The sequence below is a fragment of the Malania oleifera genome, chromosome 3 (assembly GCF_029873635.1).
Source record: "Malania oleifera isolate guangnan ecotype guangnan chromosome 3, ASM2987363v1, whole genome shotgun sequence".
NCBI classification, from domain to species: Eukaryota; Viridiplantae; Streptophyta; class Magnoliopsida; order Santalales; family Ximeniaceae; genus Malania; species Malania oleifera.
This window is the reverse complement of record NC_080419.1, coordinates 122,659,669-122,680,752: the sequence shown is the minus strand read 5'-3', so window position 1 is coordinate 122,680,752 and position 21,084 is coordinate 122,659,669. Positions and strand designations below refer to the sequence as shown.

The 21,084-nt window shown below is 35.9% G+C and overlaps 2 protein-coding genes across 2 annotated transcripts in view; one reads left to right on the top strand and one right to left on the bottom strand.

Annotated features, from left to right (window-relative positions):
• Positions 1-596: 596 nt before the first annotated feature.
• LOC131151539 (uncharacterized) overlaps positions 597-21,084 on the bottom strand; it is a 31,327-nt gene continuing 10,839 nt past the window's right edge. Inside the window, exons 6-15 of the mRNA XM_058102781.1 lie at positions 18,011-18,048; positions 17,279-17,364; positions 16,703-16,811; positions 11,343-11,356; positions 10,522-10,623; positions 9,635-9,696; positions 8,329-8,466; positions 6,747-6,877; positions 1,447-1,983; positions 597-1,321 (exon numbers count right to left, since the gene is read on the bottom strand). Coding sequence (XP_057958764.1) covers positions 8,346-8,466; positions 9,635-9,696; positions 10,522-10,623; positions 11,343-11,356; positions 16,703-16,811; positions 17,279-17,364; positions 18,011-18,048 — 532 coding nt within the window. The 3' untranslated portion in view covers positions 597-1,321; positions 1,447-1,983; positions 6,747-6,877; positions 8,329-8,345. The remainder of the gene's footprint in view (positions 1,322-1,446; positions 1,984-6,746; positions 6,878-8,328; positions 8,467-9,634; positions 9,697-10,521; positions 10,624-11,342; positions 11,357-16,702; positions 16,812-17,278; positions 17,365-18,010; positions 18,049-21,084) is intronic.
• On the top strand, positions 635-2,224 carry LOC131152344 (uncharacterized). The gene is made up of 2 exons (XM_058104181.1): positions 635-1,325; positions 1,476-2,224. The coding sequence occupies exons 1-2, from the start codon at positions 784-786 to the stop codon at positions 2,023-2,025; spliced, it is 1,092 nt and encodes a 363-aa protein (XP_057960164.1). The 5' UTR covers positions 635-783; the 3' UTR covers positions 2,026-2,224.

Here is a 21,084-nt window from a genome sequence, read left to right as displayed (position 1 = left end):
GATTATCGTTATTTATCTTGTTACTATTTTTTTATAATGATAAATATTATTGTCATTATAATTATGATTAGATGTTGTTATTATTATTCATTATTTTTATAAGAATCATTGTTCTAATAATAATAATAATAATAATAATTGTGCATTTTTAATTGTTATTGTTCTTGTTGTTATTATCATTTTAATAGTAATAAATAGGATTATTAGTTCTTATTATTGTTATTGTAATTGTTATTAGTTGTTATTGTTTTTAAACTAATTAATAGTAATCACAATTAGTATTATTATTTTTTGTATTTTTTGTTTGATTATTATTTTTCTATTATATTCATAATAGTGATTATTATTAGTGTAACTATTATTTTTATTATTGTTATCACTATTTGTTATTATATTTATAATAACTAGTATCCTTAAAATAATTATTGGTAGTATTTTATCCTTTTGTATTATTATTTCCCTTATTGTTATTATTATTTTGCAATAATAAATATTGTTTTTATTATTATTTTTACAATGAAGGTCAATTTCAATCTATCTTAATTAATATTAGATTTTTTGTTATTTGTTGTAAATTAAAAATAAAAGGCATTCCATTTCCATCTAAAATTTGATTTCATTATATTGCAGGCCTGATTCTCTAAATCGAACCAGGGGGTCGGGGTGCATGGTGTGCCTATATATTAGTTGATCAAATCTTCTGTCTTCATTCATTAGTTACTGCAGAGCCAGCCCGAGGGAGATTAGCACCGCTCAATTCAATTCTAAAAAAGAAACTCAAATATGGCTGCGGAGCTTCCCATTCTCAAGGATGCGCAGTTGCGCCGGCTGGCTGAGCTAATTTACCGCCAAGAAGCACAGGCCATACAAAACATCCAATTCGGTTCCGAACCCGAGCGCGTCAAATACCTCCGCACCAGCAGAAGCAATTACGAGGCGGCTCTGGCCCTCCTCGACGCCGGCGCCGACTTGGTGAAGGGCGAGTCCGTTGCCGCAGCCGACAAAGACGACCGCCGGTCCTCGACCGCTCGCGACGTCTACGATTACATTGTGTACTGCGTCCACCTCGCACTGGAGGGCATCTCGAACTGCACGGTGAGAAGCTGCTACCTCAGCAAAATAAAAGAACACGCGGATGAACTGATTACGACTCTGAGGGAGATGCACCCCAAAGATGTTACCAAAATCGCTAAAATGGCCGACGATGCGGCTCAGTACAGGAACGAGATGTTGGAGTATTTCAGGAGCTGGCAAAGCCCCGCGTCACGCAGCTTCTCAAAATATCTCAAGCAATCCGGCAAGACCTTTGAGCAACTCGTCACTATGTATGTATATAATACATATCATTTTATTTATTAAAAAGAAAAATAATAATTTGAGTTAATTTTCGACAAAGTAAATATATGTTTCAGTATTCAATTTGAATAATTGATTTGAATGGCTCACCAATGGTTGGGGGATCATATCGGCTGTAGTTACCAGGGAGAACTGAATTTTGCGGGGGAGTTCAAGAACCTGTCGGAAGCGCAAAAGCTAGAAGTGTACAACAAAATAATTGAGAAGTCCAAGCGCGGAAGACCTTCCGTCAACATTGGGGCAAGGATCGCCGGGAGCGTCGGATTAGCCGTGCTGCTCTTCACCGCCGGCGTAATGGTGTGGGACATATTCTCGTCGGAGCACGAGATTCCGAAGGCGGTCCACGACGTCGTGGTGACGACGGCATCGGTGGGCGGAGCGATGCTTGGACAGCTTATTGGGACGACGTTGGCGCGTAACGTACTGGTCGGCGTCCAGGCAATGGAGCTGTTCGTGGCGTTGACCGGACTAATCACCGGCATATTAGGGGCATTCATCATCGGCGAATTCGCAGGCTGGTTGATCGATTTGATCATCGGGTCGGCCAGCTCCGTCCCCTTTAGCACCGACGGCCTCAAGTGTTACGTCGCACCAATGCCCGACGGCATCGCCCTCGCCCGCCAGATTCTGCACCAGGAGGAGCTCAAGACAAGTGAAAAATACGTTTAAAAAAGTAATAAAATAAAATTGTGTACGTCTGACATCGATCTCCCGGGAAGTCTATTATGGGTGTTGGATTATAATAAAGCTATAAGCTACTGTCCCCACAATTATATAACATGTCTGTCTGTTTACTTGTCCATGCACTTATTATATAATGTCTGTGTACTGCTATTTAAATGGGAATATATATATATATATATATATATATGTACTTTATTGTACCTATTACATGTCTTTAATTTAGATTTTTATAAATTTAGATACAATATAATATAAAATTATATTTTTTAAAATTTTATTAAAGTGAGAGATTTGAGTCCCATCAGCATACAGTAACCACGAAATAAGTACAAGACAATAACAATGATAAAACTTATAAGAGAGCAAGCCTCATCTCTCGTGGCTAGTTATCAAAAGAGAGGACTGAGGAGGGAGTGTAAAAACGCCCACGGTTCGAATAGAAGAAAGATTTCTGCTCTAATGGAATAAGTAGTAATGAACTTTGCAAGAAAAACAATGAACTTTGCAAGAAATCTCTTGTAGTGAAGATGATTCATTTCAAAAAATATTGGAGTTTCTTTCCTTCCATAATTCCCCATGCACAAGGTTGTTGGAATAAAATCTTTTAAGTTTACTTGAAGGATTTCTTGGATGTGAGAAATTCTAAGACTCCTGTGGGTCTTTTAGAGTTTTGGGGAAGACCCAAAATAGATTCATCATCTATAAGATAGAGGCCCATATTCTGTTTCTAATTTCACAATGAAGTAATAAGTGATCAATCTATACCGAAAATTTTGTGGAGAACACAAATGGATGCCATGTGTCAACCCTTTACTGCAAATTATCACAAGTTCAGATTTTATTATTGACTGCCAACCATAGCTAGGAAAAAGGAACATTTTGTGGGTGCGTGTCTATTCCAAAATAACTTGTATCTAATTGCACCGGACTTCCTAAATTTATCAAAGATCATTTCCGAATATAAGCTACTAACAAAGTAGACTTTGTCTTTGCTTAGGGGACAATGGCAATAGTCCTCCTCAGGGCCGGGGCTACATCTGTATGATATAGATCCCATTCAACATTTTTATAACCTCTAGGGACTTCCCTCCCGTAAGTTGTCTTCGAAACTAAATGTTTCAACTCAAAATATCTTTGCATAAAGACGTCATATTGCAAACCTTCTGCTTTTTTGAGATGATATCTCAAGGAGATTGGAAATTTCAACTTCAAAGTGGAATCTGATCTACTAGCCCAACTAGAAGTTTCAAAAAATGTCATATTGCAAACCTTTTGCTTTTTTCTTTTTTTATAACATGGGAACTCCAGCCACCGATAAGCCCTTTGGACCCTCCCCACTCCCGGTGCAGCACCAAACGCACAGGGCAGTGGCCTTCCCCCCTGATTTGCCACACCCATGTAAATCGGATGTGGACACAGCTTACACACTTAGGTTAGATATACGGAAAGCGGCTCTCCTCTCGGTAGACCCCCATAGGTTTAAACGGGACCACTAGATGGGCAACAAAGCGCACCATGACTTTACTTCTGCCAAGAACTAAACCTCTAATGCTCATACAACTTTCTCCTTTTTTGAGATGATGTCTCAAGGAGATTGGGAAATTTCAACGTCAAAGTGGAGTCTGATTCACTGATCCAACCAAAAATTGCAGAAAGACGCCATATTTCAACCCTTCTACCATTTTTTTTTCTTTTTGATTCACATGGAAATTTCAACATTGACAAGTCCTTTGGACCCCGGTGTGGCACCAAACCCTCAAAGTAGCATGCGTCCCCTTAAGCGATCCCTACCCAAGGAAACCTTCTACTTTTTTGAGACGATATCTCAAGGAGATTGGGAAATTTCAACTTCAAAGTGGAGTCTGATCCACCTGTCCAACTAGAAGTAGGTTCTCAGCCCATTTCCTATTCTTATGAGAGCGTGGTCCCAAAATAGGTTGCAAACTTTTAAAATGCCCTTCCATATGCTCCAACCTCTAAAGTGGGTATCGGTTTCTAGGATTCCAGGTCATACCCATATTTAATACAAATCATGCATCTTCAAATGCACTCAGTTTCTTTGTAAAATCCTCAGCTCCACTTGCTTAGCAAAGCTTGATTCATTATTCTTAGATTCTTAATATTGATAGTTAGAGAGCTCATCCTCAAAACCTACGTATCAAGGAGAGAGAGCTAGGAGGATCTTACACTGACCTGAAACTAACCACAAAGGAGATGTGGGACTGGACACACACCAACACTCCCCCTCGAGCCCATGGGGGGAAATCAGGCAAGGAGGAGTCCAACCCATAGTTCTGATAGAAAGTTAGAGAGTTCATTCTCAAAACCTAGTTATCAAGGAGAGAGAGTTAGGAGGATCTTATACTAGCTTTGAAACTGCTCACAGAGGCGATGAAGTACTGGACGCAGTTGCGGGGTACAATCTATTCCACTTAACAAGGAGAATTTGAAGGAGTCTGAGTTACCTCTCCAAATGAATCTTCTTTGAATCTTCTCAATTATGGCAGCCACAATAGCCGGAATATTGAGTAGAGAGGCATAGTAGGTGGGTAGATTAGCTAGAGCACCTTTGATCAAAATCGATCTTCCACCCAAAGACAGGTAATTTGCTTATCATCTAGTAAGCTTTATCTCCATTCTCTCGATGACTGAATCCAATATCTTGGTAGAGTTTGTTTTGGCTCCCAGAGGGAGTTCCAAGTAAATGATGGAAAGGCGCCCACCTTTGGATATTTTCGCATGAAACTTCTATCCCCTGATAGCAAAACCTTTGTTGCATTCTCGCTGTTCTCGAAAATGAAGAGCAGATAATCGTACGATAATCTTTTGATTTTTACATCCCCCTCAATGTTCCAAGTTTTCTTGCACCGAACTTTTAATGTTGGGCTAATGTTAACTTCATCAATTTGCCAGTTAGACACCTATTTTACAACCCCCTGCAAATCCTTTTAAATGAAGATGTCTGTGTCGAGGAATTTGATTATGTTGTAACCTCCTATGAAAAATCCCGGGCTTTGACTAATGAAGTGAAGGTATGACCTTGGTATACCATCTTCAGTTTCCCCCAATACTGCTTTGTACTTGCTATTCTCGTTGTTCCTCCTTTGTCAGCCTTGATCCCTTTGGCAATCTTTTTCAGTGTGAGGGCAAGCTGCTCCATCTCTGCCTTGTTGGTGCGGAGATCCAAAAAGTAGTCTTCCCATCCCTAATTTCCTTAGTCAATTGTAATAATGAAATCCCTTTCTTCCTTGCTCAGTAACATAAGTATCTCATGTTCCCCCAAATTTTGGATGAGGATGCTTTCCAGTTTCTTCCTTCTTGTTTTATTTCCTCAACGCAAAAGCGCAGCCAAGCTAGGGCTTTAAGATGAAAGAATAACATCCTACTAAAATTATGCCCCCTAGAAGTGAAAGTCAAGAACTTCAATCCTCTGTGTTCCTAAGACTTGAGCTCTACATAATGATTTCCGATCATAAGCAGCAATCTTCCCCTAGTGGCCATGAACTCTTCCTCAGTCTGTAGCTACTAGATTTTCCCAAGGCAAACAAGAAATCCAAAAGAATTGATCATGATTCATGCAGTAGAGTGATTTCACTTTTTGTACATTATTTTTTTATGAATAGAATCCACTTGTCATGCATAGAGTGGATTTCACTTTTTATACATGATGTTTTTCTATGAATAGACTAGGATGTGCTTGTCACCTATGTTACATCAAAACAATATGTTGAAGACAAAGCCCCCGGCATAAGTCCAAGTGGTAAGGAGGTTTACCAGACGATCTTGGACAAAAGGTGAAGTCTAGGTTTCAAACCCTGCTGCTTGCAGCACACATCCATGATTTACCTTCTACGTATTGGCAAAAAAAATATGTTGAAGACAATATAAAGGGGCATGGCGCAATGAAAAGCAATCGGGCAATCTAGTGGGAGCACCGGGACTTCGAATCCTGGTAGATGCACTCAGCAAGCTTGCAGTTGATGCGGAGGGTCTGTCGTGTCCTGAGGTTTGGTGCCCTGTGATGTGTCCTAGGAGGTGAGTTGACCAAATGTCTAATCTAATTGTGAGTAGACTATGACCACATCCGAATTTACAAAGCGCGCTTCAAAGGGAGTCTTTGCCCCGGGGTTTAGTGCCACATCAGGGGGTTCAAAGAGCTCGTCGGTGGCTGGAGTCCCCTAGTCATCCAAAAAAAAAAAGAAGACAATATAGAGGGGCATGTATAATCTATAATTTTTGGACAAAAATAATTTTTAGAGTGAAAAAAGCAATCTTTTATAGAATACGTAAAATTATATCATAAATTTATGTATATTTTTTCTTAAAAATTTATATATATATATAAACTTTAAGGTAGGACAACATGGCAAAATTCAAGGTTCTGCTGTTAAGAACTAGCATGCAGCAAAGTTTTCCCAAGAAATACAAAATAAAAACTGGAGGAATGTTCAGGTTCTCTTCTGATAAATTAGTGTAGGACAATTAGTGTGGGATAAGTATGTGGCATGTGGTGTAATATTTTGTTTGTCATATTTTAAGCTCTATTTGTCCTTGTGCATACAAAACCAATTCAAATACATAAAATATATATATATATTATTTTTATTTCCCCAATAAAAATTAATAGCTTATTTCGTCTTAAGTGAACATATATTCCATATATAATTTCAACATCTTCCCAATTAAACAAGATATTATATGATTACCCCAGAGTGTAGCTCCGTTGGCAGGGCGTGCTTTGGGATTTCCTCTCATGAGATGAGCCAATCAATGCATCCCGAGTTCGATTCCTGTGGCTGGCTCCTGAATTTACCATCTCTATGGGCTGTGGGGTCAGCTGTCACAGGGCGTGGGATTAGTCATGCGGACCGTAAAACAGACGCGTAGACACCCAACGATATTCAAAAAAAAAAAAAGATATTATATGATACCAATTATTTTTTTCAAGAAAAGGTAATGCATTAAAAAGAAAGACCAAACAAGGAGCTTGGATTTCAAGGAGCTAATCAAGGAACAAGAAGCTAGCTACAAAGGAGCTTGCATCATCTAAACAATATAATGGAAAGAAGGTGCACACAAATCAGCCCCTCAAGTCAAAAATAATTTATTCAAATTCCTCCCAATTGAGTGTGTTCGTGTTTGGGTTAGTCAACTCCAACTATGAAGATTTGATAGACATTTTTGTGAAATCAAGGAGGCGTTAGAGTGGTTATGTTTGAAGACTCTCCAGTTTCTCTCCTTCCAAATTTCCCAACAAATGACAGCCAGGATTGCCAGTTTAAAAATTCAAATATACCCCTTGCTTCTAGTAAAACCCCAAGCACTGAATAGTAAAGCCAACTCATTAGGCATAATCTATTGAAGATTCATTTGATGCCATAATAAAACCCCAATATCTATCTGGGCAATGTAGGAATAGACAGTTCACTCTTTTGCTTTCCTTCATACAAAGAATGCACATGAATGCCATTTGACATCCCCTCTTTTGCATGTTATCAACTATAAGGATTATGTTCTTCACTGCCAACCAATAAAAAACACTAATTTTCGAGGGCGTGAAGAGATTCCATATTACCTTGAGGCACATCAAACTCAATATGGTGATACTAAAAAGATAGGTGATTGTACAGATTAGCCATCGAGAAAGTCTGTGAACTCATGACGTCCCACGCACACATGTATGACTCCCCTCTATTGATTTTAATCTCATATAAAACTTCAAAGAAATCGATCATTTGGACAACCTCTTTGCCTCTCACTTGCCAAAAAGAGGACACATCTTAGAAAGATTGTTGTTGGAGTAGCACGTAATCTCAGCCTAATTATCCATCCAGAATTTTGATTTTTTTTTTTTTTTTTGCCATCTCCAATTTTTAATCGTAATTTGTTCCCACATAAATACTTTCAGCTTGACAAAGTTCTTCCACAACCTCCTTACTGCCAGAAGGTAAAACTGGAACCTAGTCGTTGGTATTGTACTTGTATTTGATACAAATCACTTTTCTACAGAGTGCCTTGTCTCCCCTGCGAAATCTTCAAAGCTATTTACCCACTAACGTTGTATTCATAAACTTCAACATCTTTATTCCCAAGCCTCCTCGAAATTTCGATTGTGATACCAATCTCCTGTTCGCTAGAGGATATTTGAAATCATCTGTCAAGCCTTTCAATAAAAAAAATTCCTCTGCAAATTTTCTATCATGTGTGTAACTTTTTTAGGTATCGAAAAGATGGACATGAAGTAAATAGGCTAATTGGAAATAACAGAATTAATGAGAGTCAACCTACCACCCAATAAAGGAAATTTAGATTTCCAAGTAGCCAACTTCCGCTCCATCTTCTTCATGATCGAGGTCCCAAATACACAGAGAGCATGATTTAACTCCCAAGGAAAGACCCAAGTACACGGTGGGAATGGCACCCAATCTGCAATTTAAGATTTTGGCCATGTTATCAGCATCATCCTGAGATCCTGTCAAGAAAATGAGGCTTTTGAATAGATTAACTTTCAATCCTATGACCACTTCAATTCTGGACGTGATGGGTAAAGAAGCTAGTTCAATAGATTAGGATTAGATTATATAGCAATTTCAAATATAGGGATACTTACAAGTAAAAGCATTTTTGAATTTGATTATAAAGCAACTTTGAATATAGGGATACTAACGAGTAGAAGTATGGAAATTATGGACATAATGATTAAAAAAAATTAATCTAATATGTTTTTAAGAAACTTAGTGGGTGAGAGAAGAAACTAGAGAAATCGGAAAGAAAAAAAAAAAACAAAGACAATTCAGTATTCAAATTTCAGTATACTGGACAAGAAAAACATAAGAATAAGGCGTAAAAAAAAAAAAAAAATTAGTGATATAGATGTCAAAATTGTAGAGGATAGAATTATAAAAATCAAAATCATCTTAGGCCAAAAGATAATAAATGTCATTAGTGCTCATGCCCCTCAAGTATGCTTAGCAAAAAACCTTAAAAGATAATTTTGGAAAGATATAGATATTATTATACAAGGGGATCAAGGATTGAGAAAATATTCATAGGAGTTGATTTAAATGGATATGTTAGAAGGAATAACAAAGGTTGCGAGAGGACACATGAAGAACATGGATATGGAGAAAAAAATAAGTTTGAGGAAATAATCTTTAGACTTCACCATGTCATATGACTTTATTACAATGAGTACTTTAAAAAGAGAGAGAGAACACATAATAACCTTCAAAGGTGGACAAAATAAGTCAAATAATTTTTTTCTTACCTCAGAGAGTAGATTCTTTTTCATGTAAGGATTGTAAAGTTATCTCAGGGGTGAGCTTAACCACACAACATAGAGTTCTAGTGCTAGATATACATTTTGTGGCTGAAGAACTCACCAATTGGGATGTTCTTTTAGAGCAAAAGTGGTTGAAACAATTGTTCTTCACTCAGTTTAGAACATGAATTGCTTGTGCAAGTTTTTAATGTCTGCAAAATTTAAAATCAGTTCAAATGCTGAACCCAAACAATTACTTTACACATCAGTCACTTTATTTCTTGAACCCGAACAACTACTGCATCAAAGCAAAATTGATCCCCGGGTTCAAACCTCACTTCAATATCTTCAAAGCTCTGCTCGACCCTCAAGTCTTTACTCACTATTAAGCCTTCCTGCATACAACAGTTTGACAAAAAATTTTGTTTACTCCTTTAAAATTGATTTGCTACATTTCACCCCAAAAGAACATTCCAACTCAAAAGAAAATAAATAAATAGACCTAGGATTAGGAAATGATGTTGCAAGAATGAATATAAGAAGGAAAATTTTTCTTCTCATTAGCCCAATCTAGAGTCTCTAGATACCAATACCATCAATAGTCTCAAATTCATAGCTAGAAAAACACTAATAAGACTATATATATCATTAGATCATCTGAGTAATATTGCTTCAAAGCAATATTTTATAGACCATATTTGATTACGTCCACCCTATCAAGAAGAATAAAGCTATAGTAGTTCTTTCAACATTCTCCTCTTAGAAAATAAATAAATAAATAAGGCTACATAATACTTTTGCCCCCCAACATTTCTCCCCCAATTAAAAACAGAGCATGCAAGATACAAGGGGGAGGAGGGTAAGCATCCCACTGTAGAGATAAATAACCAATGGTCTCCAAGAAATTATATGAATGGTTCCTACCATAAAGACACATTGATCAATATAGCACCAATATCTAAAGACATAACCTTGTTACAATCCTAATTAGATGAAATTCAATAATGGGAAAGGAGCAGATTGATTGCTGGGGAAAACTAATTAGATGAAATTCAACAATGGAGAAGGAGCAAATCAAAATTAATTGTTCTAAAACCTCGTGCTAATCTTTATGATGCATGAAGCCCAAAGCATCTGAAAGACACCTACTATTTCTACTGAGATGGCAAAGATAATAACATGTGGAAAAAGACTGAACTGGCCGAAAAAATTAACCTTACCTTTTCTACAAATTCAGATATGGCATGGTTGATTACTTTCTTTATTACTTGCTTGTAAACTTTAGAGGGTCCAAGAACTTCCAGAAGAATGTCTCTGGGTATCTGCCAGGCATGGAAAAATAACCATAAATATAGCAACAGTTCCACAACAGCCAAGATCAATTATAACATGCATATGCACATTTCTATATTTGTTTCTACAGCTCCTTAAATAGCTAAAATTCGAAAAATACTCTCACTTTCCCCCTCTATGTGCAAGCATGAATCACTACATCTAACTTTGTGATGTCTCCATTGCAAAGAAACACAGATTCTGTTCCTTAATGTGTCATATAGAACAATTGGAGAGATTTGTTCCTTAATGTGCCATAAAGGACAACTTGGATTTGTTTCAGTTACACAAGGATTGCCTTCAAAGATTCAGTTACTCTGCTTAAATTTGCAAAAAGCAGTGGATTACTGATGTTTCCAGCTGGCATAGTGGGCAAATTGTGGATAATCATTGAACCCACCAATCCAATATGTAAAAGGAGGAAAATTTCAGATTTTTTATTTAAAAAAAAAAAGTAAGAGAACTTTGATATTGCTGAATATGATTCAAAAGCATAAGAAAAAAAATTGCATTATCGGTTAACAGCCTTTACAATTATGTACAAATGTACAAACAAGAAGCACTCCGAAACTTGCACCCACCAATGACATCAATCTACAAGTTCCTTGACCTAGGAACATGCCTGCATCATTGTTTGCCAATTTATTTACAATTCACAAGTAAATTATATAAATTAAGTGAAATAAAACAAAAGGAAACAAAAACTTACATTAGGTGTTTTTCCTGATTATGCCCAAGTTGTTTGTCAGAGATGAGAAAAGCCAAAGGAAAATATCAGTAAAATGTTAGTCTTGGGGAAATAAAAGAAAGATGAAGGGGGCATTGAAAAGCATTCATCACATTATAATAAGAAACAAATAGCTGAAAAGGATGCTGGCTTAAGTTATAAAGGATTTGGCAAATAGCAACTTAGAATTACGTGAATAACCAATAAACAGGCCTGCAAAAAGATAAAGAACTCAGTGTCCCCTGTGACACAAGCAATTTGGGAGTGAGTCATCGTCTCTCAAAGAAGACACCATCCTGAAGAACTAAGTCAAGGAAAATGAAATGAAACTGGTTGCAGCTGATATGTTATGCCCACAATCTCAACTTTATGTTTCTTAGTCATTGCTAGAATGCTCATGGCATCAATATCATACTCTATGCACTCTGAAACCTGTTATAGTTTGAGATTTTTTGTCTCTCTTTAGATGGACATATCTAATACCTATTCCTAAATTTTGAATTATCAGAATATAGCATTATAGAAAAAATTTAACATTCCTAAATTTGGGCATCAAATTACATAACCAGAGGTTGGCATCTACATTTAGAAATCAACAAGCCAATATCCAAAGTTCTTTTATTCAATAAATAGTATTCTAATAAACACCATTATGAGATCTCACTACTAGCATAAACTACCTTGTTTGGGGGGGAAGGGGGGGGGAGTGATGAAGAACAAGTAGTCGAATGAGCACACTGGCTGGGATTAGTAGTTTTAGGATTAACTATATTTACGTTATTCATAATTTTTCAAATTCTAGCTATTTGAGGTTCTTTGTTCTTTTAATTAATGAGGAGTTATTTTATAATTTTAGATTTTATTATTTTCCTATAAATGTAGATTTCTGCAAATATTTTACCAGTTTTGAAGTATTAAATCTTCATCTAATCTCTCGTCTCTCTCCTTTTTCTCATGCTCTCTTTTTCCCTCAATTCTCTCATTTCTACTATGCTGGGTACGACATTTTTCTTTTTTTTATTCCATTCGCAATTTTAGGATTTCAAGTTATTTGGGGTCTATTTTGATACTTCCGTTAATGTGAGATTACTTTGTAAGCTTAGATCATCTAAGCCCATAGTTTGCACTTGACAGAAAATGCTTAATAAACCAAGAATTGGGAATAGTGTTCCAAAAAGTGGCAAATATTTGTTCTGGAACTCTAAATCTAGCGATCCATAGTAGGAGTTGATATTTTAATACAATATGCTTTTTTATCATTAAAAGTGGAGAATTATAGCATTATACTTCTATTTTAGTCATTAATCTATTTCACAACTTAAATATCCCCTCCAGATTTACAAACACCTTTTCTCCAGAATATACAAGTGCCATTACACATTTTCACCAACATAAAATTATACCCCTAACATGCAGCATTTAGGGGATGTGTTGCACCATGATTCCTTCCTATTCCATGAGCCTGAACATTCTCCATTCTATATAAAATTGTTTTAGCCAAAATATAGGCTTAAGCAAGTATTCTCTCTCTCTCTCTCTCCTTCCTACTTTCTCATTCTCAAATGTCAATACTGGTTTAGCTATAGAAGAGACTTCTCCATTTTAAGGCCTGCACAAACTATTGCCAGTATGTCTCTAACAGAGTCATCTTTGATTCATATGTAAGACAGGTCTCTTGAGCCTATTTGAACAAGACTTGATATTAGTTTATTACATTCTAAAGATCTTAAGCGTGATATTTTTCTTGAATGTATTAGCTTTAAAATATCTCAGTGTGTCTTTAATAATGACTATGTAGAGTTGCCCGCGAGCTTTGCTTCTCAAGGCGTAAAGAGTTGGGTAAAGGTAAGGAAGATCCAGGGTTCAAATATTACAAACTAAATAAATAATAATAATAATAATAATAATAATAATAATAGTGATTTTATTTTTTAAGGAACTAAGGTTCGTATGATAGAATTTACAAAAAAAATTGTTTCCTATATATGCTAATTCTAATGAATCTCAAATTACATGTTTTGGACTATGGTGCCAGGGAAGCCTTGGAACCACTTAGTTTGGAGGGCTAAGGTGCCAAGGAAGATTTGGGCTTTTTCCTGGACCATAATCCTGGAAAAGATCAACACGCATGATCTGCTTCAGAGGAGAAGACCCTATATGGCTCTTAGTCCTGATATGTGTGCTGCATGTGTTGTGAAAACAATGAGTAAAATGTCCATCTCTTTGTGCATTGAAAGGTGGCATCACAGCTTCAGAATGCCCTTTTCTCTGGCAGGGGAACCATGGATGGCTCTGGGAAAATTGAAGAGTTGCTTTTGGTTAACTTCAGAGGTTTTGGAAAGAATAAGAATGATAGAGCTCTATGTTGTGCAGCTGTTTTTTCCATCCCTTGGATCATGTGGATTGAAAGGAATGCTAAGATTTTCAGAAGTCGATCTACCTGCTCATGACTTTGATAGGGCGACTTTCCTAGCCTCCTTGTGGGTGCACTCATTGGGTTTCTTTAGGGGTCTTCTGCTGTCTGACCTTACTATAGATTGGAAGGCAGCATTCTTGTAATGGAGTTTTGGCTTGTATTTTGCTTTTTCTTATTTTGGCATTAGAAACACTTTTTTTTTTTTTTTTTTTTTTTCTCAGCTTTTCTACTTGCTTGAGGTGGACTCCTTGTCCTCCAATCATGCAATCCTTTTGTCAGGTTTAATCATATTGTCCTCTTTTTCTATCCAAAAAAATTATAAAAACTAAGAAAATATCATATGAATGGAGGAAAAACACTTTAATACCTATATACAAAAATAAAAATATTCAAAATTTTAATAACTATCGTGGAATTAAGCTTATGAGTCACACAATGAAACTGTGGAAAAGGGAAGTTGAACAAAGATTAAGGCTAGAAATGAAGGTCTTAGAAAATCAATTTGGTTTTATGCCTAGGAGATCTACTACAGAAGTTACATATCTTTTAAGAAGACTAATGGAAAAGTTTAAGGAAAAGAAAAGGAATTTGCATATGGTATTCATTGATTTAAAGCAAGCATATGATAGGGTACCTAGAGAAGTTCTATAGTGGGTTTTAGAAAAGGAAAAAAAAAAAAAATGGGAGTATGTAGTAGGTATACCAGTATTTAAAAAGGCAAAGGTGTAAGGCGAGGCGTTTTAGCCTCCACGAGGCAAGGCATAAGCCTCAAGGCATTGAGGTGTAAGCATTTTGGGATTGTATTTTTTAAAAGAATTAATAAATAAATAAATTATAATAGTATAAAAATGAGAAAAATGTTAGAATAGTGGAGAAAAAAATAAAAACATAATTCTTAAGTATTAAAAATAAGCCATAAGTTTTCAAACAAAAGAGAAATATGCCACATTACAAATTTCTCCAACCTGTTAAGGGGCTGTTTGGGAGACACCTAAAACTTCTCTAGCCTTGAACCAAACTTTCATGAGAAAATGGAAATAATTTTTAATATTCATTTAGTCAACTCTAGTTGATTGTAAAAATAATATGGTCCAACCAGTCGGACAGAGACTTCGAAATAGAGAACCGAGGCTTCCTCGAGCTTCGTCAATGCGTAAGAGAGAGCAAAGGCTTCGAGAGAGAGTAGAGGCTTCGTTGAGAGAGAGCAGAGGCTTCGTCGAGAGAGAGCAGAGGCTTCTAGATGGAGCAAAGGCTTCGTCAAGCTTTGTTAAGGCTTCAAAAAAGAGAGTAGAGGCTTCGTCAAGGCTTCGAGAGAGAGCAGTGGCTTCATCGAGCTTTGTCGAGGCTTCGAAGAGAGAGCAGAGGCTTTGTCAGGCTTCGTCGATAGAGCAAAGGAAAAGAAGCTTCGCGGGAGAGAGAGGGAGGATAGGGTTTCATGCAATACCGAAAGGCGTACGCCTTGACGCTGAGGCTTAAAAAAGCGAGAATTTTTGTTTGATGTGTATGCCTTTTTACTTGATGCGTACGCTTTTATGGAGTGGTGCCTTTTCACTCATGCCTTGGTGCATTTTTGTCCTAAAACGCCCTCAAAAATGCCTCCAAAATCACTGAGGTATACTAATGTCATTAAGGATATGTACAATAATGTAACGACTAGCATAAGGACTATAGATAGAGAGACTAGAGAATTTCCAATCACAATAGGTGCACATCAAGGATCTGCTTTGAGCCCTTATCTTTTTGATTTAGTGATGAATCAACTGACTAGGAGTATCCAAAATGAGGTTCTATGGTATATATTGTTTACAGATGATATTGTGTTGATTGATGAAACTGGGGGTGGAGTAGAGGCTAAGTTATAATTATGAAGAAGAGCTTTAGAATCTAAAAGCTTTAGGATAAGTAGAAATAAGACAGAATATATTAAATGTATTTTCAATAATAGAAGGAGAAATATCGGAGAGAAAGTTAAATTTGATGATGTAGAAACAAATAGCACTTGATTTCAATACCTTGGATCTATTATGCAAGTTGAAAGAAATTGAAAAGGATGCAAGGCATAGAGTTAAAGCAGGTTGGGTAAAATGGAGAAATACTTCAAGTGTGCTTTGTAAAAGTAGGGATACCCTTAAAATTGAAAGTAAATTTTTATAGGATGGCTACAAGACCAGCTATGTTATATGGATCAAAATGTTGGGCAAATAAGAAACAAGATACCCAAAAAGTGAAAGTTGCTAAGATGAGAATGCTTAGATGGATAAATGGTATAGCATTGAAAGATAAATTAAAAAATGAACATATTTGCAGTAAGTTAGACGTAACTCCTATAGAAGATAAGATAAGGGAGGGAAGACTCAAATGGTTTAGGCACTTGCAATGCAGGCCACACAACGCACTAGCAAGAAAGAGTAAGTTGTTGTGAGTAGGAAAAGGGTACGGAAAGACCAAAATAACTTGGAATAAGATAGTGAATAAGGATTTAATAGCCCTGAATTTGTTGAAAGAAATTGTGCATGATCGCATCCAAGGATTCATGTAGCCGACCCCACCTAGTGGTGCTTAAGGCTTGCTTTTGTTGTTGTGTATTGTTGAAGTACTCGATACTTTTCAAGTTTGCTACATTGACCCAAGTACAACAAAGTATGACAAGTAAAGAGTGATGATGCCAATGATGATGGTAGACACCAACTATTCTAGGCATCATATTTGGCAATTGCTGTGCTGGTTAGATTACAATAATTGTGTACCCTAAGTAGAAACATCTTGCGGCAGCTAGGATGAAAATTCACTAGCTTAATGAATTCATTAAAAAATTCACAACAAAAATCAGTAATTTTGATGAAAGCAACTGAATCAATTTTGGTTGATTCCTAAAAATAACACCAGTAGCTTTCGTAAAACTATAAAGTTTAAAATTTTTGTTTACCTCCTTTTACTCTTCGAAAGCCTGGAATTGGTTGAGCATCGGCAACCATTTTGGAGAACACATTGTCAAAAATTGCTTGAGTTTTGACACCAGATACCTCTACGGTCATCTGCTAAATGGTCAAGAATACAATTCAAAACTAAGAACCATAATTAGAATTTACAGAGTCTTAAGCATTTATCTTTATACTCAGGATCCTGTCCAGAGATTCTATTAAACTGAAAGGCCATCATGATCTTGAGTTAGTTATTGTCCTTAAATCATCATTAGTGTTACATCTACCTCATGTATATCTGTCTCTAGGTACATTGTCAGTCAACAAATGTTTTCTAAAATTTGTGGTCAAAATTAAGAACTATAATTATGATCTACTTACATAGTATTAAGCATTTATCTTCATACTCAGCATCCTATTGAAAGAGATCCTATTAAATTCAAAGGTCATCACGACCTCAGGTTAGTTATTGTCCTAAAACCATTATTAGTTTTACATCTACCTCATGTATATCATGTCCTCTTGGTGTATTTTCAGTCAAGAAGTGTTTCCAACTGGTCTAAATGAAATGCCATTCATACCTTTATTTCTTTATCATCATTAATACTGGTAGCAGTCACAGAGAAGTCCTTGCATTGAGATGAAGAGGCTTGAATATCTTCCACACCTAATGCAGGAGAAAGCATCAAATAGAGAAATGAAAAAATAAAATAAAATAAAAAAACACCAGATAGAAAAGAAAGACCACAATTTATTTTAATGTACAATGGGTGAGAGTATGAAGCAGTACTGCTGCACCAATGAAGCACTGGTTAATATTATCTGGATGACAAACCAATCTTTGCCTTATCTAGGTCTTTTTTATTATGATCTAGTCATAGTGTCCTTTACAAAGTCCAACTTTCTACATAAGCTTCACTTATGAGTATTTCCAAAGTGTATTTATGATGTCTTTGAGTCTAGAGAAGTCAAAACAGTTGTAGTCAACAATAGTTCATTTTCCTAAGCATGTTTAATCTGAAAGGTTGTCATGTGCTTAAATTTATTTTAGTCCAGGATTTTCCCTGTCCAACTCTGAGCTGTTCAGAATTTTCCTAATAATTTGGAAGAGTGGATTGAGGATTCTCCCAATGGCTCCTTCTGTACCCTCCACCACTGCATTTCAGCAGGAGAGGATCATTCTTCGTCACTAAATCTCTCTTAATACCCCTAATTTGTCAGATTAGATATCTGACAGATCCTACAGTGTATTTCCACCATGCACACAGCATCAAAGTAGCCACTTGAAGGATACCAATAACTTATTTATGCACCTGACGATACAGCAGAAACTGCAGGAATGTAGCTTGCCCTGTAAAAGAAAGAGAATTTTTAACACCAAAAAGAAGAATATTCCCAACTTTAACTCAAAAAGGGCTTTACATTATTACAGTTCTCTAGAAAAGGAAGAAAATGGAAAGAAGACTCACAAAGATCAATCAAGCAAGCACTGAATTAAACTGTGAAAATAAATCAAACAATAAGAATAGTCACCTTAATAATTCAAAAGAATTTAATCTTTATATAGAATGGGATATAGAAAAAGATTAGCATAATAGTTGAGATTAAGGAAAATTTATTATGCTCTACTCAATAATTAGTGAAATTTCCAAAGGGACGTTGTAACGACCCGGCCCTTTACACGGACCCAGGTGTCACTCATTCATACATAATACCTATACATGTTCAAGATACGTAAACAACCCGCCCTAACCAAGGACATACGGGTATAAATCATACATAATTTTGATGTAAATGTCGTGGAAAAACATAAACATCCATTGGGATTTCTATTAGTCTTATACCAAAGTTTACTAATACATCAACAATTACATAAAACCAGACATAGAATAAATCTTGTTATTACAACCCTCCAAAAAGGACTTTCATCTAGGTTTAATACAAGATTCAAATGCTTACGTAAGCTAACCAAAAATAATCTCCTCAGTCCCTTTAGCTACTAGGACCGACGTATTGATGGACCTGAAAACAAAGGTTGTATACTAGGGTGAGACACCTCTCAGTAAGGAAGAAAGAATTACAACACTGTGTGACTGCATATATGCACATTTTCATACGAACTCATACATTTGAAACATTTATTATAATACTATATCGTATAACATTTATCTACGCATCAAGTATTTAAATCATGCATATGATTACTAGAACAATGACCAGCTTGTCATACATGTATTGCATGTTTACCCCGTGGCACGGGTTGTGCACTGATATCTCCAACAATGCCCTATTCGTGCAGGCATATGTCAAGTATCTATATATAGTCCGACTGCCCCCATCAACTTTCTTAATTCACCAGTGGTTTCATTACTCCTGCTAGCCGACTATCTATGCACCCAAACTGATTTTAAACATGAATGGTTGCACTATACCCTTCTAGCTGAGGAATATTCCTGCCATTGGGAGTTATCTTTCAACTACATAACTGAAACTTTTTCAATTTCTAACTGGAGTATCTTTCAACTCTTATTACTGGAGTATCTTTCAACTCCTTTAATAGCAAGTTGTGGTTCTATTTATCATATATACAATTTATAACAAAATATAGTAACCTATGCAATTCCAGTATTTTCAAAAATTCAAATAATCACATCGGGTTCAAACCGGCGCCTATCCACTCGGTTCACCCCTTTTCATAAATACAGCTCAATGTATCACTGGCCTCTGTTTTCCACATGTTCAGTATAACAAATTGGAACTCCGTTCCCATAATTTATATCAATAGTATAGAAAATTCATACATTTCCATTTCAACATATATCACACGAGTTTAGTCCAAAAATCCGCTAAATGATATAGATCCAGTAAACATCATTTGAAAGGAAAAGTAAAGGATTCAAGCATCTCCTATTACAATATAAATGCAAATAAGTGATTTTCGTAAGATTTGGAGATCATACGCCAAAATCCTCGTTTTTACCAAAAACCGTAAAATCATAAAACCGGCATTTCTACTCAGTAGAATTTAGCAACTAAGTAGTTAAATCATACATATAAGTATAAATTAGCTTTTTAACGGTTTAGTTTTTCCAAAAATGTTGTTGTAATCAAATTCCCCTTACCTTAAACTCGAAACAAAACTACGTTCGGAAACGATCCAAACCGACAACCCAGAATCCCGAAAACCTAAAATCACAAGACATAATCTTACTATATTTTCTACTACTATCCAAATATCCAATCAAAACTAAGATCAGATCCCTACCTCGATTTTTAGGAAAGACACGAAAATCTCCAAAACGACGATCCGATCCGCTAAAATTGTAGAGTTTCCTCTTCTGATCCATGCAGTACCCTCCGTTTTTGGAAACAGACGACGAACAGCGAAGGATCTTAGAGTGAGAGAGAGAGAGAGAGAATGAGAGAATTTATAGAATAAAACTTAACTTAACCTTTAAGTAATCTAAATAAATATCTCCTCCAAGATATTTATATACAAATATCTCAAAATATCTCTTTTCAAAATATCTTCACCAAAATATCTCAATATCTCTTTATTTATTTTTTATTTATTTATTATTTATTAATTATTATTACTAGAATTTTTTATTTTTTATTTTTCGGGGTCGGGTTACTACAAACGTGCATGCATTTTATATTAACTAAATTTTCATATATTGTTTCAAAACGTGTTCAGAATAAGCCCATTACTTTTGTGTCCATTTACTTCAGCTTATACTAGTTCAAAAATAACTGGATAACTATTTCAACAAATGATATCATTCTCAGTTCATTCGTAACACCTCCATATTAGACTACCTAATTCTGTCCTTGTTTATATCAAAATTTGTATTTAACAACATGGCAGCCTTTTGGCCAAGGAGAGCTGGCCAATCAAAAGTTGAGATGTTGCTAAGGGAAGCTGCCCAGTGTGCTATAACTATAAGAAGCTAACTGCCTGATCATCCATAAAGAAAATGAAAGGAAAAACTGCTTTCAGTTAATACTTTATAGAGCATGCCACATGATGGGCAAGTGTAGATGAGAATCAGAAGGATATGCCCACCCATAGTTGTGGTGCAGCATGGTCTAAAATTTCCACAACATTGTTGAAATTTTTGCTTTCCATCATGACCGCACTTTCGTACCCGAATAGCAGTTAATTTCCTTCTTACAAAATTGACGTTGAAAATGTCCATAAATCACCCAAAATTTATCGAAAGATTTCAGTGAAATTTTTCAAAAATTTGACAATGGAAAGAATTTTTTCTTAAAATTGCAAATTGAGATTCAAACCCCAAAAAATTGAAATTCCTCTTTCAATAAATCTTTGTTTCTTGAAACAAAAGATTATTACAAACGCCAACTAATAGATTTCTGAAATATT